Genomic DNA, 24,061 nt, shown 5'->3' on the forward strand with positions numbered 1-24,061 from the left:
GTTTTTCTAACCATAAAAGTCAAAAAAAAAACCACAAAAAATTAAAAAAATCCAAAAAGTCAACTTTTAACCAATTTCCTAAAACACCCCTATATTTGATGCGAATATTTCCTATGTTCGTCAGAGTAGCATAAACAAAATTTCATCTATGATATAATTACTTTGGGACTATCCCATTAATTTATTTACAATTTTCTCTATTCTTTTTATGGTAATGTTTAGTTGGGATTTGTTTGTAATATTGCTACTTTCTTCCAAAATTGTTGCACATGGACATTGAACAGCCATGAATTCTAAATAGCAAATTATTATTATTATTTTTAGGTACACCAGAGACTATAATTTAGAGGAGAATGTGTAAAGATTCTAACCAATTGAAAGAAGAATGATAATGATCAGATTTACACGAAGTATTTTTATTTGCATTTTAGGTCAAATGTACCACTAAATTTAGAAAATTTATGTTGTTCTCTCCATTGCTGAATTTCTGTATTTTGGTGTTTGCATATTTGAATTATGCAAGTGAACAATGATTAGTAAATGGACCATAATGATAATAATGACTCTTTGATTTGGGCTATCCAAATTAGTGGTCCACTTATTTAAATTGATAAGGCACAATCAATCACCAGACATAATGGGACTTATTTAAAGTTTGATTGGCCTATTTAAAATGGGGAATCCACTATTGTTATTAAAACTTGGAATTTGTTGCACATGTTATGAGCTATAAAAAAAATTATATATTTTGTACAAAAATATGATTAATAAAAAATATATAATATTTTCAAGTAATCTTAATTTATGTTTTAAGAGTACACATCAACAAAATCTGTTATGTTTTTTAGAACGTCATCCCAAGTAAATGAAAAGGAAAGATGAAAAAAATTAATATACTATAAATTTAAACACAATTTTATTCCCAAATAAATTTAAGCATATCTATATTATATATAAATTTTTTTAAAATCTCATAATTTATTATTTTTTATAATATTTCCATAATTTATAATTTAGAAAAGGAAAGATGAAAAAAATTATTCTTGTACACTCTTTCTTTAATTAATTTTTTTTTCGAGTAATGAATGAGACTCTCACCCCCACAAGACCCTCACAAATTTGAACTACTCATGATATGGACCTGACACATACATGAGTAGGACCCACACATATATGGAGGGTCAGAATCACTTTGGAGTTGTGGAGGTCATCCCCAAAGAGGGTCCCAAACATTTTTCTTTTTTCTTCCATCTAAAAATCCTAGCCACACTTTTTTCAAGCCATTCATGTCTTCCTTACCCTATAAATATTACATTTATGAAACAATGAAACTCATTTTTTTTAACTTTTTTTTTATGAGATAATTTGGAGATTGGTTTATGTTTAATTTATTGTATTTTTTAAACAGGCTCTTTTATCTTTTAGGTACACCATTTTTTCTTTTCTTCTTTATTTTTTATTTTTTTTTAATTTATGACCATTTTTTTGTTTTTGTATTTCATATTTTGCGTGTTGTTTCTCCGTCTCTCTACCAACCATTATCTATTTTTGTTTATAACTATTTTTTGTTGGTTAATATTATTTTATTAGAATTTTTATACTCAAATGGCGTGATATGGTCATTTGTATAATAAAAAAACATGTTACTCATTATAAAGGGATAAATCAAAATTCAAACAAAATCATTATTAATAAATTTTTTGTATTGATTTTATGTTTATATATCATTACTTTTTTTTTAAAAAAAATTTACTTTTAATATTTTTTTGATATCATAATATATGTTAATTGACAGTTGGTGCATAGCATTACTTCAAAGACATATAATAGTTTTTCAAAGCTATAAAAAGAATATATTAATTTTAATCAATTTTTTCAAAACTATTAAAGGTGTTAGTCAATTATTTAATTACTTATCTTTAATATGTACAACTCCTCTTTTCCTTTATGGCACTTCTCTCTCTACTCCACTGTGAGTTCATATGTTTTTAGAAAAAGATCACATGAAATTTAAAATTTTGAATCTTTTTATATAGGAAGTTAAAAAATAAATTTTAAAATTTAAAATATAACTATACAAAACTATATCCTTTTAAATATAGCTATATTTATAATTGATTTTAATCTATCTATTACCTATCCTTATTTATATTATTATATAAATAAAAATGTTGTACGATAATTGAAATTCAAAATCCTAATCTATTTTTTTTCAAAATTTAAAATTGTTAAAATGCATATGTTGCAATATCATTAATTTCTTTCTATTCTAAATTTTATTTTAAATCTTATAAGACTTGTTCAATGACTAATTCAATTTTTGTAAAAAAAATTCAATATATTCCTTCCAAAAGTTAATATACCAAGTCTACAAAATCATAATTTAAAACTCAAAATTATTAATATTAATATTTATTTTTATTTTTGTTAGCATGTTAAAGTATAAATAGATATCTAAATAAAATTATATTTATTAATAAATATGGCATTATTTTTAATTGTAATCACATCTTTTTAAAGTATTTATTCATTTTTAATTTTTTTTTGATATTTTAAATTACATGTTGTGATAATTCTTTCTTATTTATTAAGTTTTTAAATTTATTTAATTATTTCCTTTTCAAAAACCAATATAACAATTTTTTAAAATTCATATATTTTTATTCTAAAATACTGAAGTATTAGAACTATGTCCATTTTTTAATAACAAAGCATAATTTTAATTGTTAATTGTCTATATAATAATTTTAAGCTATCCATACTATATATTATGTAAAAAAATATTTGAAACAAAACTCTTAAACTTATATATAAAATTTTATTTACGGGAGATAAAATATAAAAAATTAAATATAATTATTATATTTTTAATAAATAATATATTATTTTATTTTGTATATAACACGGCTAACATGCTAATATAATTCTAAGTTCAAACGTATTTTTTAAAATTAAACCATGTGGAGCTTGAGGGTGTTTTTGGTTTAGTTTTGAGAGATAAATTATTATGCATGGCTGACTCCTCACAAACCAACTCAGAGTCAGTAGAGGTTTTGACAGCAATGATCTTTGTCCTAGATGCCATTCTAAAGGGGAAAGCATGAGCCACCTCCTTAGAGATTGCTATTACTCAATGGAGTTGTGGAAAAATTTGAAAAATGATCAATGGATTAGGAATGGCATTGATAAGCCTCTGGATGTTTGGCTTTCTTTTAATCTTTGTGATAAAACTAAACTTGCAAGTATTAACTGGAACATATGGTTCACTGTCACCCTTTGGTTCATCTGGAAAGGTAGGAATAAAACTGTTTTTGATAATTGTTATGTTCAAATTAGTGACAGCTTACACCTAGTGTTCCAGTATACTCAAGAGACCCATGAGGCTTTCCAATGCCCCCAAAGCTCTGATCATCAAAGAATTAAACTAATCAATTGGTTGCCTCCTCCTACAAGTAATATCAAGCTAAATGCTGATGGATGTGTCAAGGAAAGTTTGGGAAAAGCTGGTTTTGGAGGACTCTTTAAAGATGCAAAAAGTTCTTGGATTTTGGGATACTCTAGAAAGTTGGATGTAGCAACAAGCCTCGAAGTAGAAATGTGGGCTATTTATCGCGGAACAACCATCATTCATGAAAAAGGTTGGAGAAATGTGATAATTGAAACAGACTATCATGATGCTGTCAACCTCATCAATGATAGAGCTCATCCAAATTGCCCTTACCGTGCTCTTGTGGAAGACATTAAGGGTGCGTTTGTTTGGACGGACTGGATAAAGGGGGATTATAATCCATTGGACTATTAATCCTGGGATATATTGTCCCGGGGCTATTTGGTTGAACTAAATTTGTATCATATGTTTGTTTAGTGATGGGATTAGATGTCTGGATTGGACTATTTTTAATTATCCCATGTTTGTTTGGGATATTATGGAGAATGATAAATGCTCAAATGACTATTTTATCCTTTTTAATTATTTACTAAGTAATACAAATATTAAACATAGCTTTAATATTTTAATTATTTTTAGCTAGATTAAATAAAATTTTATTTTATTTTATTTTTTGCACAATATTTTAATTATTTTAATTTATTATTTTCAATTAAATTAAATTTATAATTTATATTTTTTATTTAATATATAATTTTAAATTAACAACAATAAAAAATAATTTTATTTAATATATAAATTAAATTTTCAACAACACAAAAAAATTTAATTTATAAGGCCATAATTTATAATTTATTATTTTTAAATAAATTTAATTTATATTTTATATTTAATATTTAATATATAATTTTAAATTAACAACACTAAAAAAATAATTTAATTTAATATGTAAATTTAATTTTCTAACAACACTAAAAAAATTTAATTTATAAGGCCATAATTTATAATTTATTATTTTTAATTAAATTTAATTTATAATTTAAATTTTTTATTTAATATATAATTTTAAATTAACAACGCTAAAAAAATAATTTATAAATGTTCAAAAGACTATTTTATCCTTTTCTAATTGTTTGCTAAGTAATAGCATGAAGGGTAAAATGAATATTTCACAAAATAATCCTATGGAATACCAATCCCATGGTTTCTATCCCACCTCCCCATGGGATAGGATAGTCTCATATTTGTATGACTAATAGTCCCGAGGGACTATTAGTCCAGAACAAAAAAAATGAAACAAACAATGGACTATTAGTCCGGTGGGACTATTAGTCCGGTGGGACTAATAGTCCAATCGCACACCCTAATCCTTCAAAACAAACACACCCTAATAGTGAAGTATTAATAATTTCATCAAATTAGTGTGGTATTAACTATCCCATCTCTATCCCATTACTAATAATCCTACAAATTTGTTGGATTAATTATCCATTGGATTAATAATCCTAAACCAAAATGTCAAAACAAACATAGGATGATTGGGCCCACGGATTAATAATCCTAACCCCATGCTTTAATCCTTCCAATCAAACATGTCAAATTCCTTCTCGTATGGACTGCACTATCAAACACATTTTTCGAGAATCCAATAAGTGCGCAGACGTCCTTGCTCATATAGGAGAAAACCAAGAGGAAGATTTGAAGATCTATGAAGACCCTCCTATTTTGTTAAGGCCCATTCTAGTGGCTGATATGGCTGGAATTGTGTATGAGAGGGATTAACCCTCTCTTTTCTTTTCTTTTCTTTTTTATGTTGTTTAGCTTTCCTTATTACCTAAAAAAAATTAGAGATAAATTATTAAAAAAGATTTTGGAGAGAGAGTTTAGAAATTTTTTTGGTTTGCTTAGTTGTATATTTTGGAAATAGTTTTAGAGTATAGGAGTTTGGAATGATTTAATGTTTTGTTATAATTTAGTAGATGTGTGCAAGAGAGAAAAAGTGATTGATTGATATGTAGAAGAGAGAAAATGATTTTGAAATTTTTTTTCAAAAATCACTGAACCAAATAAAATTTAAAAAAAAAAAAATTTAAAATTTGTTTCTCAAAATAAACCACACAAAGCCACAAAGCCTGAATGTTTACCGGATAGTGCTAAAGACCCCAGTGGGGGTCAACCCCAGTGACGTGACGCACTGGGGTTGGCCGAAAATTAAAAAAAAAAAAAAAAAATTTTTTTTTGGATCAATAGAAGCCGACCCCAGCACCGCCAGCTGGGGGTCTAAGACATTTTTGAATGTTTACAATTGTCAACCGATGGAATTGAAGCATTTCGCACGGCTCGATAATTAAAAAAATTCCCGAGAAAACGCGTCAACAAAATCAGCTTAAAGCCTAAACTTTCTCTTCACATTTGCAACTTTACTCTACGATACACCCGCAACGGAATCAAACTGATTTCTTTTCCGGCAATGCTGGGGACCCCCAGTGGGGCGACCCCCAACACCCCACCTCCACGTGCGGGCTGCCAATGGCCAAAAAAAAAAAAAAAAAAAAAAAAAGTTGTTTTTTTTAGACCAATCAGTGAGGATTCCAGTACCCCACCGGAGGCCTCAAGCTTTATTCTTTCTTTTCTTAACGTATCGTCAGTTTTCACATGTCCCCACTCACTCACTCTCTCTCTCTCTCACTCTCTCTCTCCAATCCAATAAAAAATTGCATTAAGGCCAAGTTTGGCTATTGCCAAAAAAGTGCACTTATTTCATCTTTTTATTTTTTTTGGGTCACATCAATCAACATCTCCTCTCTAGTTTTTCTACACATAATACAAAAAAAATCAAAAAGTACACTTATTTAGTCTTCCCAAACTAGGCCTAAATTAAGCGAACAGAATGATCTCTGTCATAATAACCAAAATACCCTTCTCGTTAATTCCAAACCAGACACGTACGGTTCTGCCGCCTGCGAAATTAACGCCTTAACCGTCGGTGGGACCCAAATAATAACAGTGGCAGTATCGTGAATAAAAGGAAAGAGTATGGACCATATGGTAATTAAGGTGGACCTTTTTTTCCACTATCCATACAGTGTGTGTATGTATATACACAGATATCAGTACAATAGCAACAGAAAGAGCTCAGCTCAGTTCTAACAGTGTGGAAGAAAAACTGTCGGCAGAGAGAGCTCTCTATTCTCTTCTCTTCCCTTCTACTCTCTCTCTCTCTCCCTAACAGTTCCTCGTTTTCTCCGCCGGCCGGGAATCTGACGACACCAAGAGAACCAGCTGAGACAAGAGGTGGGCGCTGACTGACATCTGACTCATACATACAAATGGAGGGTCGGCAACTACTTCTCAGCTTTTGGTTGGTGGTGGTGGTTGAGTGTTTGGTTGTCTCCGGCGGTCCTCTCAGCCGTGTATCTGACCCACATTGGTATCCCGCCACCGCTACGTGGTATGGAAGTCCCGACGGCGACGGCAGCGATGGTAAGCCCCACTCTCCCTCTAATGCTGCCATTCTCTCTCTCTCTCTCTCTCACCCAAAACTCCAAAACTCTGTTTTCTTTTCACTCTCTCTGTTTTGCTGAAAATGGCTTCATTAATACAAAACTCTGTCATTTTCAACGAAAATATCGCAGTTTACGAAGTTTGCCATACAATCGTAAAAGTGGTTTTGTTTTGGCAAAAATAAAATAAAGTTTTTTTGGTAGGTTTGTTTTGGAAAATTTAGTAAGATGCAATTCTGAACAATTACATGATGTATATGTGATAGAAAAATGATTCATCCCAATTTCTCTTCCAAATCCCTGCACAAGTAGGAAGCAAAATTTACAAAGTTGATTCATATTTTAATATTTTTAAAAAATTTCTTTGTGTATTATGTTTTGTCACTATATTGGAAACATTTTGAGAGAAAAAATTATATAAATATAACACTGTTGTATATGATATTGACATTATAATTACAATTTTACAAATTAATCATGGTTTTGTAATACAGCATGCTGCTTTAACTGAAGTAATGGTGAATTACGGTTCACATTCACGCCTCCCTGTTTTATTTTGAAAACATGGAAAGTGCTTTCAGTGTCTTAGGATTGTTTTGGGAAGATGGTAAAAATTGATTTTTTGACTTTTAATCAAGCTTTTGGTTTTTTTAGACAAATGATTTGGGAAGTTGGTAAAAAGTGACTTTTGACTTTTTTGATTAATATTTGTTTATGATGTCAAATCATAATAAAATGACTAAACTATCCCCATTTATTTAAAATATTTACAGCTGAACCTATGTAACACATTGTGACCCATGAGGGGTAAAATTGTAATTGCACCGTTGGCTAAAAACCAACTTGCCAAATGAAAAAAAAGCCAAAAAAGGTCAACTTTTGACTTTTACTACTAACCAAAAAAAAGTGACTTTTAACCAAGTTCCCAAAATAATCCTAGTAGATCATGTTAAACTCTTGAACAAAAATAGGCAAATTATTGCAGCTAACTACCACCATACCCCTACCAAAAATAGGCCTATAATTGATGACTATTAATGGAGAGACAGGTTTATTTTGTGATTTTTTTTTTTCCAAAATAATTGATGACTCTTGCTTTTTTAATTAATAAAAATTAAGTTAAAATAACCCATATAATTGCTCTATAAATATTAAAAAGGTATTTGAAATGATATAATAGGTATATTTTTTTATTTTTTATAAAAAAATGTGTTAAAAATAAAGAAGTGATATGATGTGATTCAAAAAAATACAAAATGATATAAAAAAAGAAAAAGGAAAAAGTGCTAATATAAGAAATACCCAATAATGCCTCAATAATTTTTTCTTATAACATATTAGAAATTTTTTTTTTTAGGTACTTCATAACATATTAGAAATATACATAGTATTATTAGACAAAAAAAAAATGTCAAAATTGATTGCACTACTAGAATTATTTATTTATTTATTTATTTTTTTTTGTGTATATACAACCACCTCTATTTTGGTAAAAATAATGTTTATAGCATTACTCATCACCTTTTTTACATGTTTAGAGGAATGTCAACAAATTTTACTTATAAATGTTGTTTTCTTAGGGGATATTGCACATCAGTGTATTGTTAAAGAACTAATTAGTGTTGTAGAATATTGGTGTATGTCAACAAATTATAATTACAAATGTAGAAAATTTTAACAACATTAATAATTAAAGTTGTAACTTTTTCAATGAGATAAGGTATTGATGAATTGCAAAATTGTGGAATTGGGGTTGGGTGCAGGGGGGGCATGTGGGTACGGGTCACTGGTTGATGTGAAGCCACTGAGGGCCAGAGTAGGAGCGGTGAGTCCAGTCCTGTTCAAAGGAGGAGAGGGGTGTGGGGCCTGCTACAAAGTCAAGTGCTTGGACGACTCCATTTGTTCCCGGAGGGCCGTCACCGTTATCATCACCGATGAGTGTCCCGGCGGCTATTGCTCCGCCGGCCGCACCCACTTTGACCTCAGTGGCGCTGCCTTCGGCCGCATGGCCGTTGCTGGCGACAATAACGAACTACGTAATCGAGGCGAGATCTCCGTCATTTACCGCCGGTAAATACTACAATTTTTTTTTGAATACATCGGAAAATGTTAAATACTACATTTAATTTCGTGTTCTTCTTTGATGCTTTTAACGGTTCCTTTCTAGCGTTTTGTCACTTTATGCTTGTTAGTTTATTAATTAATATGAATCTTTTCTTAAATGTTTGGTACCTAGCAACAATGTCACTTATTGGTGTGTTTGGGCTTGAACAAAATTCGCATTGACTTTCTTGTTTCGAGAGCTTTTTGTTAAGGAGTGTCTTATGCTGTGTTTGGTTGGGGAATTTAGGCAAGAATTTGAAAAGAGAAATGGAAAAGGTAGGTGAAATGTGAATAAAACATTCCTATATTTCACCTAGTTTCACACACCTTTTCATTTTTCCTTTCCAAATCCCTCCCCAAATCCCCCAACCAAACACAACATTAAAGAATATTAACTAACCGGAATATTTTTTTGCTGGGTTAATTAACTAAATATTAAATGGTTCAAAAATATTCTTCACCCACAATTTTTTTTTTTTTTTAAATTGTATCTTACTAACAAGTATCATTGGATCATACAAAAAGACAAAATACAAAAATGAAAAACGTTTTTCACTTAATTTAATTTTTTATTTAAACTTGTTAGCAATTGATTTTTTTTTTTTATTATTATTATTGAAGGACACCGTGTAAATATCCGGGGAAAAATATAGCATTCCATGTAAATGAAGGATCCACAGATTACTGGCTTTCTCTTCTAGTGGAATTCGAGGATGGAGATGGTGATGTTGGATCAATGCATATTAGAGAGGTACATATTTCTTCTTATTTAATTATTTTTTAACATTTAATTTATTTATTCGTATTATGCTTAATCCCAGGCAATATGTTTATTAAATAAATAGGGGAATTGCACACTCAGGAGCAGGCTTTTTTAGCAATTTTTTAATTTTTTGACTAAAATATGATATTTGTTCGGCATGAAATTTTACTTTGGAACCTATACTTTCAACTCCTATACTTTTGGTCACATCACAATTGAGACTAACCATGAGGAGTGATGCTACATTTTCTAAAATATCACCTTCATTTTGACTTTTAATGAGATGGAAAAGAAAAAATAGAGAGAGATAGGAAGAGAGAGTGTAGATCCACCCCTTCATATGATCCATTCTATATCATTAGGAGTGGATTGGGATGCTCAATTAGAACTTCTAAGCATTTTTCATCCATGAGTTTGCATTTTAAAAACAGATGGAAAATAATTTTCCACAAGATAAAGTATAAAGTGCAATTTCACACACACACACACACCAAAAAAAAAAATATATCTCATACTAGGCTCCTCATTTATGAATTTTTTTAGAACAATTCTAATAGGATGTTATAATTGCTATTATTGCTAAATTGTAGCAGCTTTATAATAAATAAAAAAACTTCTTTTGTCAAAAATAGCATTGTCAACTGATAAATTTGACACATAATTTGACAATATTATTTGTGCCAACTCAACTCCGTCAAGGGTGATTTATATCAAAAAATTGACTTATATCAAAAAAATATTTTGGAGTTTTAATTTTTGAGCTCTAAAAGTAGTTCTAATGAGTTGGCAGTTGGCTCCACCTACAGTGATATGATGTTTTGATCTTAATTTATTTTTTTTTTATTTTTTATTCATTATTATGTCATTAATACTCTATTAAAATATCAAAATTGGTGATCTAAATCATTATTGTTTATATCATTTGCACAAGTTGAGTAATATTGTCACAATTATAAATATAATATTGTCTTTTGGACAAGTAAATGCTAAGTGACAAATCATATTAGTCATAAGAAACTTCCATCTATCACCTTAAAAGAAGTGACGAGGACTTTCACACTTTTACTAAAAAAGAAGACCATGAATTTACATCACCAGAATATATAGCAGAAATAGTGGGTTTAGAAGACTTTTTTGGGCACAGACAAATCCGAATATTGCGGATGTCTACCAATCACGTGCCCAACCTCGCCAATTACTTTGCTTTTTTTCTTTCTTTTTTGTTTTTGAGCAAAAGGGTCTAAAGATTTTGGCTATTTTGATCATCTTTTTTGGCAAAGAAAATCTTTTTCCTTCAATAATAATTAGTACTATGTGTGTGTGCCCCCCATGCCATCCTCAGTCGTGCCAATGTGCAATCTGCTCAACAGCACTTTTTCTATCTCCCAGCTTTTGCTTTTTTTTTGTTGAAACTATTTTTCCAATCTCTCTCTTTCTCTCAGCTTTTGCTTCTGCGTCACACACACCATGTACTGTTTGCCATCATGAATAGTTAACAAGAGATCGAGTATGTTACATCTGTATTAGTAATTGTATCTGCCTAAAATATTCTAGTCTTTTATGCCACCCACTTCTATTACACTAAAATTTTCATGTGGGTGGAAAATTTATTGGTAACAGTTTATTTTAGTATAAGAACATCGTGTATATATCATAATAATATTACCTTTTGATACAATTATTAAGGTTGTGTTGTGAATATTTAAACCTAATTTTATGGTCAAGTGAAACCCAATTAGTGGTTATGCGATTGTACTAATCATCTTGGTCAATCTTGAATTCCATCAGTTCTTCGGATACAAAATTGGGTTTCTAGATTAGGAAAATGGGGGAGACCCCAGCACCCCCAGTGGGTGCTGATTGGTCCTCCAACTGGGGGTTTCCAGCAGTGTTGTCTAGATTAACATTCTTTCTGAACTATCTCTGAGAATTATTGAGTCTCATGAAGGAGTGATATAAAATGAGGAATTATAGGGGTCCAAATTAAGAAGTTGAAAGACCAAAATATCCTTGAATTATGATTATGTAGTTCTTGTATAGTGAGTGATTCCAAACAAACCTGGGATATCATAAGATTTTACTAATTTTCTTCCTAATTTAGAGACATTCCAAACGCTAGATATGATATGTACTTTTAGATTGTATTTGAATCATAGATTTAGTTAGAAATTTGAATGAAATGTAAATTATTTTTTTTTCTCTATTTTTCTTTCCATTCTAAATCTCTATTCAAATTCATGATTCAAACACATCATTAAGAGATTGATAATCTCAAAATTGATAATGGTGAGAACCATGAAGTCCAATGAGACAAACATGACCAAAAGGTTAGAAACTTAAGATCTAATCTTTTGATAAGAGATAGGAATCTATACAAGTGGTAGTGAAAGTAGAAAATTCCAATTTTTATTAATGGGTTCAATATATTCATTGACATTTTGTGGGCAGGCAAGTTCCATAGAATGGGTAGAGATGAAGCATATATGGGGAGCAACTTGGTGCATTGTTGGGGGACCCTTAAAAGGACCATTTTCAGTGAAGCTCACCACACTTTCAACAGCAAGAACTCTTTCTGCAAGAGATGTTATTCCAAGCAATTGGTCTCCTAAAGCCACCTACACCTCTCGCCTCAACTTCTTCACTTAATAATAAATTCTGGGTACTGTTTCTCTGGCATTCACTCTCTTCGAAATGAAGAAATAAAGAGGTTCTCCATGACACCCAAAAAAAAACAAAAAAAAAAAAGCAACCGTTATGGGGGGTGGTTAAAGAAAGAAAAGTAGCCGTTGGAGCGTTTAAAAAAGCAACCAACGCTCTCTCTTCTTTTTTTTTTTTCAATATCTTTTTTTATATGTTGCCTAATTTATGTTGTAGAGTGTTTGTTTTGTTTTTATAAATGTATTGTTAGTTGTAGCCCTCTCCAAAAGGAGGAGAGAGAGCTTCAGTTAATATAATGTAATGTAATGTAATCTGATGTGGGTGTGAGCTCTACTTAAATATTATGTAATCTAATGTGTGTGTAAGTTTGTGGGCCATGAATTTGGTCCAATGAATTCAACAGTGTGGTTGGGGAGGAAATAGTTAATGCCATATTTTGGGTATTAAGACAAAAATTTTAGTTTATTGAGTTATTAATTTATTTCAATCATATTATTTCTTTATTTTTTTACATATTTTTAAAAAAAATTAAATTATTGATAATAATAAGAATACCACGTGTGAGTGAGGAAACAAGATTTGCATTACTCACTTACCCTTGACCAGGAAAATGGGAATTGCTTTAGGGCTAAGGGGTTGTTTGGAGCATGAGTTTTTAGCTGAAATAGTTAAAAAGTTAAACCAAGTTATTATATCACTCTCTATATTTTTATACATCTTTTATATAAAAAAAATTAAAAAATTAACTAAAATAACATGTACGCATTTACAAATGTTGAAAAATTATTAAATTTAACTTCAAATTTAGACGGAATAAACAGATTGAAATATTAGAAAATTGACAAGTGTTCTAAAATTATTAAATTTAATTTGCAATTTAGAAAGAATGACCAAATTGAAACTAAATTTACAGTATAAAAAACAAATTGTTCAAATTGAAAATATAAAAACTAAAATGAAATTTAGATCAAATTATAAGAATAAAAAGTAAAATTAACCCATAATATTTTTTAAAAAATTGTGTTTAGTTGGAGGATTTGACAAGGGAAAGAAAAATAAAAATAAAAATAAAAAATTGATAGGATTCGAATTCCAATTTATGTGTGGTTGAGTTAGGAATAGAGAAAAAAAAAATGTCTAAGTGAATCCAAAAAATAAAAAATAAAATTGTATTTCTTTGTTTTAATTATTTATTTCTCTAATCAAATCTTTTAACTAAACACAGGTGATTATTCGATAGTCTCAGTGATGTTTGGTTTATAGGTATTTTTAGTTTCATGTTTGTACTCTATAAAAAATTAAATAAATAAATAAATAAAAATTAAAAAAAATTTCCGTCGCCCAGGTAGCTGCTAGTCTCATAATCAAAGCTTTGATTGTCATTCTGCCAAACACATACAGTCAATAATCTAAATAAATGTATATTTTAATTTTTTACGAAAAAATGTGTAGAAAAATAAAAAAGTGATATGATCAAAAAGAATAAAAAGTATACTTATATAATGTACTTATATAGTGTACCACAAACCAAGCCTTATAAATTACTTTTTAAGATATGTACAATTGATCACTTTGTTCGGTTTGGTTTTTTGGAATTTGCTTTTTAGAAAATTAAATTTTTTTATTTTTACTAAATTTTTTAATATTTTAAGTAATTTTTAGATACACCTAACATGAATATACTTAAAATGTATAATATTTGTGAAAAAAATCTTTAGAAAAATCACTAAATAACAAAAATACAAAAAAAAATAAGACAATTCAGTATATTTTTCGTATTCTTGTGCATTTATTGATTTTTTAAAATATTTTTTTACAAATATTTTATTTTTTAGATACATCTAAATAAGGTATATCTAAAAAAAATTAAAAAAAAATTACTTAAATTTTCAAAAATATTTACTACAAATAAAAAAATACAAAAAGTAAAAAATTTAATTTTTAAAAAATTAAAATCAAACCCACCGAATAAGAAATGTGAATGGGAAATTCATAAATTTGACTTCCCTTGTTTGTTGAATGGAAATATGTAGCGTATGCTATATAATATAGCTAGTGTGCCAAAGATGTGAATGGATATGAATGAATGTATAAAGCTGTGTTTGAATTTATGGCTCACATGCAAAAGATATCAAAATCTTTTAAGAACTAGTTTCGGTCTGAACAAGTTGAAAAAGTTTTTGATATCTCCCTACACGTGAAGGGCCGGTCCCCGGTAGTCCTGTTTGGAAACAGATTAATTTAGTAATTTTTTAATTATTTAGTTAAAATATGAGTTAAAAAAAATTAATATGTTTGGGATGATTTTTAGCTTTTTACGAAAAGATATGCAAAAAGTAGAGAGAAAAGAGAATCTTTGACTTTTTGGTATGAATTGTTGGCTTTTTGACTAATTTAATAACTTTTTAACTAAAATAGAAGGTTCCCAAACGAGGCCTATTCAAATGAGATGGAGAAAAAATAAATAAATTATATTAGTGAGAAGTTTGGTAAAAATACAATTAATTTTATGTTTTTAATATAATTATATCGAATTTTCTTTTAGAGTCTATGTTGTTTGACATGATAGATATACATATACTTATAAATAAATGTATTTATTTAGGTCACATAATCTTTCTTTTTTTTTTTGTACATCTTTTCGTAAAAAATCAAAAAATATATTTATTTAAATCATCCCAAATAAGACAATATTGAAATAAATAAAAATGGATATAAATTTTGGTAAAAAAAATGATAATATCATTTTTTAAAAAATTTATATAACTTATGAATTATTAATGAAAAAGAACATAATTATTATGTAAATTAAAATTTCAAGAAAGATCAATATAATTATATCGAAAATGTGATTAACTGCATTTTATTTAAATTCCAAAAGAGGTGAGTTTAATTTGGTCAAATATATATATATATATATATATATCAAAACGAGACCTCAACTTACTAGTTTTTTTTTTTTCAAATTTGGAATTTCAGCAATAAGATAATTTTTTTAAAAAAAAAAATTGAGAGCCTTTTTCTTTCTTTCTTTCTTTTTTTTTCATGGATACTGCCATAAATGAAACTATACACACCAATTAATATATCAATTAGTTTACTAATGAGTGATATAACATAATTTTAAAAATTTTAAATTTTTATAATTTATATAGCTAGTAAGATTTATAATTTTAAAATGACAATAACATTCTTTTAACGCATCCTCCAAAAATAAAGTAGGTTCGGTTTGGTTGTGTTACCAGCAGTAGCATAGCATTTAGGAATGGCAATGGGGGGCAATGGGGTGGATATTAATTCCCCATCCCCATTCCCCTATAATAAATTTTCCCCATTCCCCATTCCCCATTTCCCATGGGTACTACCCTCCCCATTTTTTAATGGGTATGGATTTTCCCCAACCCACTTTAATCCCCATTTTTATTTTTTATATTTAATGTTAACAACCACTTTTTTTTTTTTTTTTTTTTTTTTTTTTTTAAGGTTCACAACAAAAACTAAATATACCTTCAATCTTTTTTCTTTCTTTTTAAATATATTTAATGTTAACAATTTTTTTTTTATTTTTTTTATTTTTTATTTATTTATTTTTTTAAGGTTCACAACAAAAGTTAAATATACCTTCAATCTTTTTTCTTTCTTTTTTAATACGGACTTCGCTTTCACATTTCGTAACAAACATAGATTTCCTCTTTCAGTGTTTGTCTGTTCATGTGGTTACAAAAAATGTGAAAGCTAAATATACCTCCAACCAAAGTTAAACAAGAGTCTTGTTTAGCTTTCACTGTGAAATCTATGTTTGTTAAAAGATTGGAAATCTATGTTTGTTAAAAAAAAAAACAAACATATGGGAAATCTATGAAATCTATAAAAGATTGGAAAAAAACAAAGATTGGAAATCACCGTGAAATCTTCGCTTTCACCCTCAAGACTCTTGTTTAGCTTTCACTGTGAAATCTATGTTTGTTACAAAAAAAAAAAAAAAAGATTGGAGGTATATTTAGCTTTGGTTATGGATCTTAAAAAAAAAAAAAAAAAAAAAAAAAAAAAAAAAATTGGTTGTGAACCTGAAAAAATAAATAAAAAAAAAAAGAAAAAAGTTTGAATGTATATTTAGTTTTAGTTGTGAATCTTAAAAAAAAAAAAAAAAACAAATGGGGAAATTAGTGGGTACCCATCCCCAACCCATCCCCTGTGGATATTTAAAGAATATCACCTACCCTACCCAATGGATAAGAAAAAGAGGGGAAAACCCATGTATTTGGGTTGGGTCTCCATGGATACCCACAGGGTAGGTTATCCATTGCCATCCCTAATAGCATTTGTCTTTTTTCTAACCTTTTTTATTTTATTTTTGTTAAGACTTCTGCAAGATCTGATAGGCATTATTGAATAACATAGAGAGAGACAACATGCCTACGTCTTCCTTGCAATGTACCCAACAAATGACCAAGCCGCATAATTTAACGAGCAGAGTTCTATAGTCCCAGACCAAAAGACCCAGAATTTGCGATGAATGATAAAAAAAATTTCATGCTGTGGTCCCATATCATGAAGTTTGAACCTACACCATAGATCTAAATATCTGTATAATTTTCTTGATACTATTCTGGCACGGTAGACTTCCTGTGATTTAAGTGCAAGGATATCAGACATGGTTATCACATATCAAACTGCCAATAACCAACCCAACCAACACATGATGCAAAGAAAGAGAAAATGCTAAATTAATAACGTGGTAAAATATCTGAGTGCCAAAAAGCACGTTTAATCAACATCATAGTTTAGTCTGAAACAAAATAATCCCAACCATAAAAAAACAAGTTAGGAAGAAACAAAAGTTATCCGCAGCACATGCTTCATGCCATGAAGCCTCAAAATGTGGCTCAAAACTCAAAATGTGGCTGCTCTCTTATTCTCTATGCTGAATGGTAAGAAGCATATTCAGATAACTCTGCCCAAAAGAACAAAAAATTAAAAGACACAATCAATTAGGAAGAAATTAATTATAAAATCATCCGTTCGTCATCAAGCAGATGCTGGTTCGGTTTCTGCAACTTGGTCCCCTTCAGTGGCAGCAGGCGCATCTGGTTTAGGCACATCTGGTTTAGGTGCATCAGGGCCACTATTGGTAGAGGTTGCAGTAGCAGCAGCATCTTTGGCAGGTGAAACAGCTTTCTCGGCATCAGCAGCCCCACCAGCTTCCGTGGTCACTGCTGCATCTTTCCCATCCTTGGCATCTTTCTCTTCCGTGGCCACGGCTGCATCTTTCCCATCCTTGGCATCTTTCTCTTCCGTGGCCGCCACTGCATCTTTCCCATCCTTGGCATCTTTCCCTTCCGTGGCAGCCACTGCATCTTTTCCGTTCTTCACATCTTTCCCTTCCGTGCCCTTTGCATGCTTCTTCCCACCCTTCTCATCTTTGCCATCCTTTGCAGGTGGAGGTGGGGGAGGTAACATGTGAGGCGGAGGGTTTTGCTTCAGCTTCAAAACAAGTTGCCGAAATCTGGCAAGATCAGTAGGTTTACCGGGCTTTGGGCCCTGAATGACCATTACTGAAGGCTTCTTTTCTTCATCCTTCTTCCGTCCCCTCTTCTCAAAGTTAGCGACCTCACGAGGAATGATCTCCGCTATTGCCTTCCAGTACTGTTTGTCGGCTTCTTTGTGGAATTTCTCTTGGTTGGCCAAGTACAGCTGTCCCAGAACACAAATTAGATTGCCTCAACACTACATTAAATTATAAAATACAAAATAAGACTTTTGCCAATACATAATGGAACAGACTTTTGCCAGTAATACCTTCTCTCTCTCTCTGTTCTGGGTCTTGTTAGTCTCGCAGTTGAGCTTCCTTTTCTCATAGAAAGATTGTTTGTACTCCTCAGCTTCATTAATGATCTGGATCCTCATCTCCTTCTCCTTCTTCTCCTTTTCCTCAAGATAAATGGCATTTTGGCTGCAAAAATTAAGGGAAAGTTTGAAACACTAACCACATAGTGCAGGCAATATATACTTACTGAGTAGAAATTACGATAACAACAATAAGGCAAAATTATATTTCTCCTTCACACTTTTCTCAATATTTTAATGTTTTTCTATTTGAGCTCCCAAACTTAGATAAATAAGCTAATGCAGTTTATCCTGTTAACAAGGATAAGAAAAGACAACTGCAAAAACACCAATAGCGTTACACCTTCACATGAAACTGAACTTCACCTGTTGGTTTCCGCTCTCCATCTCTGCTACATTTAGCTTATCTCTCTCAAGTTTAAACCTTGAAAGTATTAGTTAAATTTGAAACATTTAAAATCATCCTATATTCAAATATTGTCCATCTTCACAACCTCCTATTTAACCCATTCCAAATTAGCTCAAATGAAAAACACGTTACAACTTTGCTAACCATCATTAAAAAGCTGGATCTCATTGGCTTGATTATGAATGTTCAAGGGCTCAAATAGAAGTATTTGAAGTGGGGGATCACATTGAAAACTTGAGGAAAGCTCTGAGGACAACGTAATGCAAAGCAACACACTTGCAACTCCAAGATTCAGCAACTACAGTCAGAAAAACATATATGCCCGGAAATTTCTGTAAAAACATATGGTCAAACATGAAATGAACTCCCTCCTTAATATAATTTCCTCTCCCTTCTTAATTGTTTGAATTTTGTGCTTGAATCGCGTGACATGGGCCAAGGACATAGGAAAATCATATCTATTATCTTTTCTTTTCTTTTTTTTGGTTTAAATTAAAGGGGTGCAACCCAAGGACTTCCCCAGGGATATATATCTATTATCTATTACACAGAATTAGAATACAAAAAGTGTATATAAAATACGTCATGTGGTAAATTTTAACCACACTATATTTTCTGTATACTTTCCATATTCTAATTATGTGCACCTAGCATTATTATGACAAATACAACAATGCTAAGACCACAAAATTATAACACAAAAAGTGTAAAAAAAATATCTCAAATAAATGTCTCTTCAGTGATTTGAACTACTGAAATACATCAAATCCTAAAATGTCCCTCTTTCAACATTTCATATATATCATTCCATCTCAAGATGGAATGGCTGAGATAGTTTGACAAAATTCATGTGGGCACCTTGCAGCAGGATAATGGAATTTTCAAATTTCTATTTGTAACATTAAAGGGGTCATTTCTAATCATATGGGTAAAGCTCCTCATAGTAAATACCTTGCGAGTAATTAACACCTTATATGATTCCTGCGACAAGATTGTTGATCATATCGTGATGAAATTTTTTTAATAGATGTTGAGCTGGGTAAGGATTACTATGAGTTATTTTTTGGTTGACTGATCCTGAGAACTTCAAAAAATTTAATGGTTTCCAATTTCTTTTCATATGAGTAAAGCTCTTCATAGTTTAACACCATATGAGTAATTAACACATTTTTTATTGTCGCCACAAGATTGTTGATCATGACAGAAAAACTATAATAGATGCTGAACTGAGTAGAGATTACTTGATTTTATTAGTTGAGTGATCCTGAGAGCTTCAATAATAGTGCAGCCAAACAAGAAGTTGGATACCTCCTCCCCTCTTTCTTTTATATTTAGCCAAACAAGAAGGGGAGTGCCGTAGGCACAGGTAATTCACTAGTAGGAGTATAAAGCAAGGATAGTGCAATGCAAGGAGACAAGGGGAAGTTCAAGTCTCAGCAGAACATATTTATTAGAAAAAGCTTGCCTACTAAACAAAATCTAAATATGAATTAAATTAAATTTGACACGGCAAGCATGCATCCAATAAATATAACAGAATTCATCTTAGTAAAGTGACTAAATGTGATAGAAGAAGAAATGGTATATTTTCAGTTCAAGCAAAACTCAAAAAAGACAACGGCCAATAAATAATTGTAAATTAATAGTAAAAGCTCACCAAATGAACAAAATCTAGACAGTAAAAGGAAACACCGTATACTACAAAATTCATCCGAGCAAAGTAACTAAATAAGAGAGCAGCAAAAATGTTTTCCAATGCTGAGTAAAAAACTCAATAAATACAAACCAATAACTAGAAGTATATATATTACAATCAAGAACGGATTAAGAACCACTTACATAGATATGAATTAGTTACTGAGGTAATTATGTATGACTGCCAATTTAGAATTAACTCAACACATTCTTTAATTTACTTAAAAGTATTTGATGATGTAAGAAATGGAAAATACTCAAATAATATCGTTAAACATTTTTCTTGGAGCAGGTACATCTGGTTCTTTTGCTATTGCCTCAGTCTATAAGTGGTGTGAGTTGAATCTTGGAGCTACTAGCAAAACTCTATTTGGAAGAATGCTTCCCCACCCAAGGTTCAATTCTTTGCATGGCTAGCATGGAAAGGGAGGATTAAGACATCCAGTTACCTTCAAAGAATTGGTATTCTCAGTGATGAAACAAATGTAAATTGTATTTTCTACAATAATGATGTGGAGAGTGTAAACCATGTGCTGCTGTTTTGCCCTTTTGTCTAGCAGATTTGGTCCAATATTATCGATTGGTGGGATTTTCTTTGGGCAATGCCTAGATCTGTGAGTAGCTTATTCCATTGGTGGGCTGGTACTAAACTTTAAAAACAGGAGAAGTTGATTTGAAAAGCCATTCCTCTTGCTGTGTTCTGGTCCATTTGGAAACAGAGAACTGCATTTTCAATGGCTCACAGGTGGACTTTGAGGGTTTGTGTGAATCTATCAAGCTAAGGATTGCAGTATGGGCCAAATCTTCATGCCCCTCTTTGAGTTACTCAGTTAATGATATTATCTATAACCTGCAACAAGTCAAATTTTGCATCAAGGGAGTTGGTTGAGTAATACAGGTAGATTCTTTAAATTCTGCACCAGGGGAGTTGGTTGTGTCTGCTGGTGGTGGGTTGAATTTCTTTTGGGTTGGCAGTTTGGTGTTTTGTATGTTTGATGCTTAAGGCCTTGGTTGTTTGTTTGCCTTTTGTTTGTTTGTTTCTTTTGCTGTTTGTTGGTTCCTCACCAACCCTATGTGGTTGTGCTAGCTAATGATTGGGCATTCTCCTTGGTGCTAACCTAGTTGTGATCGTGGTGCTTTGCTTTCATGTTCTTTGCACTTCCCCTTCACTTCTCCTTTTTTATTGATGTAATCTCATATGAAATGTATATTTTTTTTCTCATCAATAAAGTTTCTTTTGCTGATAATAATAATAATAAATAAATAAGGGGGCATGAATATGATGGGAATCCACTCAATGCCTCAATCAAGTTGTGAATCACACAATTCCAAACAAATGGGTTTGCTCTTGTGAACCAATATAGTCAAAACTGAAGCAAAGCGTGGCCCTTTCCTCCTATATCTTTCACTGTTCAAATTCCTTCAGTAATGGTCATATTTGTCATATTTGGTTCCTATAATTCATTTGTCAACACATGAATTTAAGACAAAAATCCAAAAAAGACAATACAAGATCTATGAAATAAACTAATGAAAATTTACAACAGCTCACTGTACAGATATTAATATATATCAGGAACAAAATTCAGATCCACAAAAGCAAACAACAGAAAAACTCACCGACGCCACTCGCGAAAAGCAGCACCTTCCTCTCTCATCTCGCTAGGGTCCGGAAGCAGAGGACCATCGGAACCAGTGAATAGCCCCTCTGTGTCAGCTCCGAGATCATAAGGCTTCCCATTGCCGTTCAATTCGGGAACAGACGACTCGAACGGCGACGGAGGGTAGTCAGGGTTAGGGCCCGATTCAAACCCGTAGCCATCCATCGAATCCGGATTGTTATTGACGTCGTCACCGGCGGCGCCGAAGTCGTCGTTGCTGTGGTAAATAGGCGGAGGTGCACCGTCATCGACGGCGGCGGGGAGGTCGAAATCGTAGTGCTGGGACTGAAGGCGAGGGTCGTAGCCGATGTAGCCATCGTCATCGAAGGGCCGCGATGTAGCCTCAATTTCGGCTCCATCGTTGTATGTATCATCAAAAGACGCCATTTTCAGCTCTCTTCTCTCTCTCTCTCTCTCTCTCTCTACAAATCCTTATCTTTCTCTCTATATCGTCAGTCTGTTCAGATCGGACGAAACCTACCGAAAAGGAAGAGGTCGTTGGATCGAAAGTCTCTCTCTCTCTCACTCTGAAAATGAAACAAGTGCAAATTTCACACGAGTTAAACGAGTTGTGAACACGTAACGACGTCGTTTTCAAGTGTCTTTTACGAAATAGGTAAATTACAAATATATACTCTAAATTTTTTTTTAAAACACAAATTATTCTATCTTGGAAATTACATTACATCCTTCAAATTTCTAATTGCATAATTAATGAGTCATTTTATTATTAAATTATTAAGTCAATTAGCAGTTTTTAATTATATTAAAAAATATTTCATTTAATAATTTAAATAATTTTATTATTATATAAAAAAATAATTAGAAATTTTGTTTGTTCCGTTAATTTTGTTAAATAGTAAGAGATATTTTTAATGTCTAAAGCTATAGAAAGCAATTCATCATATTTGGTTTCAGAAAATTGAGTTTATTTTTCAAAAATAATAATTTTTTTTAATAATTTACCCATACTTTTTAATTTTTAAATACATCTAATATAAATAAGCTTAAAAAGTATAATATTTGTGATTTTTTTTTTTGTAAAATTCACCAAATACAAAAAATAAAAATTTAATATATTTTTATATTTTGTTATATGTAATAAATTTTTTAAAGATTTTTTTACAAATTTTTCATTTTTTAAATATATTAAGTTTAAATGGATCTAAAATTTTAAAAAAAATAATTAAAATATTTTTAAAAATCATTAAAAAATATTAAAATATAAATTAAAAACTTGAAAAAATATTTTTTGAAATTCAAAATTAAACAGGATTATTTGTATTTTATGTAAACATCCCGGTATATTTGTAATTTACCTTTACAAAGAAACTTAAATTCTATCGTTTGTAGGTGGACACACGGACGCTTCTCGTCGGGCCACGTATTGGGCCGAGGACCGTTCTCAAGCTACGTGACTACCCCATGGCACGTGTCTGTACTCTGTAGTAGATAATGCTTCAGATAAGCTTGAAAGCTGATTTTTTTCATTTTCTTATTTTTTTTAAAACATGTGTAAAAATAAAAAATTATTCAGTAATATTGGAACGTGATATTTCATAGTATTATAATTTATAAAAAAGTGAATAGGTAAGATATTATGTGGGGTGATTGAAAAACATAAATCCTAATAAGTGAACTTATTGTCTAATAAGTTCTATAGAAAAAAATTTATCATAAAAAAGTCACTAATTATAAATTTTAGCAATAATTTATAAAAATCATGACAAAAAAAGTCACTAATTATCAATTTTTAGTGACATATATAAAAAATTGTCATAAAAAATTATTTTTAAAGATAATTTTACTAAAATTTATTTTCAATAAGACATGATAAAAATTAAGTCAAACTATCAACACCTATTAATAATTTATTTTATATTTAAATGATAATTAATTAAAAAATACACATGCGTCATATCCCGAAAATATGAAATAATTTCTCGTAAAAAAATAGAATAATAATAAGTTAAAAATTAATTTTTAATCAAATTTTCAAGGACAAATTACATATACCTCTTTCGAGGTTTAACT

At 30.6% G+C, this 24,061-nt stretch overlaps 3 protein-coding genes across 3 annotated transcripts; 2 read left to right on the plus strand and 1 right to left on the minus strand.

Moving 5' to 3' along the window:
* Positions 1-3,133: 3,133 nt before the first annotated feature.
* On the plus strand, positions 3,134-3,802 carry LOC145798183 (uncharacterized). Its single transcript, XM_082885671.1, has one exon. It carries the CDS (start codon positions 3,134-3,136, stop codon positions 3,800-3,802), a length of 669 nt encoding a protein of 222 aa, XP_082741797.1.
* Positions 3,803-6,258: 2,456 nt separating this feature from the next.
* LOC114274041 (expansin-B3) lies at positions 6,259-12,870 on the plus strand. The gene is made up of 4 exons (XM_082883802.1): positions 6,259-6,871; positions 8,655-8,961; positions 9,616-9,745; positions 12,206-12,870. The coding sequence occupies exons 1-4, from the start codon at positions 6,718-6,720 to the stop codon at positions 12,401-12,403; spliced, it is 789 nt and encodes a 262-aa protein (XP_082739928.1). The 5' UTR covers positions 6,259-6,717; the 3' UTR covers positions 12,404-12,870.
* Positions 12,871-17,118: 4,248 nt separating this feature from the next.
* Positions 17,119-22,906, minus strand: LOC114274042 (clathrin light chain 1). The gene is made up of 3 exons (XM_028215904.2): positions 21,987-22,906; positions 18,215-18,368; positions 17,119-18,109 (listed from the first exon to the last, which is right to left on the minus strand). The coding sequence occupies exons 1-3, from the start codon at positions 22,412-22,414 to the stop codon at positions 17,444-17,446; spliced, it is 1,248 nt and encodes a 415-aa protein (XP_028071705.2). The 5' UTR covers positions 22,415-22,906; the 3' UTR covers positions 17,119-17,443.
* Positions 22,907-24,061: the final 1,155 nt, after the last annotated feature.

The sequence above is a fragment of the Camellia sinensis genome, chromosome 8 (genome assembly GCF_055761805.1).
Source record: "Camellia sinensis isolate YWXY chromosome 8, ASM5576180v1, whole genome shotgun sequence".
In the NCBI taxonomy this organism is placed as follows: domain Eukaryota; kingdom Viridiplantae; phylum Streptophyta; class Magnoliopsida; order Ericales; family Theaceae; genus Camellia; species Camellia sinensis.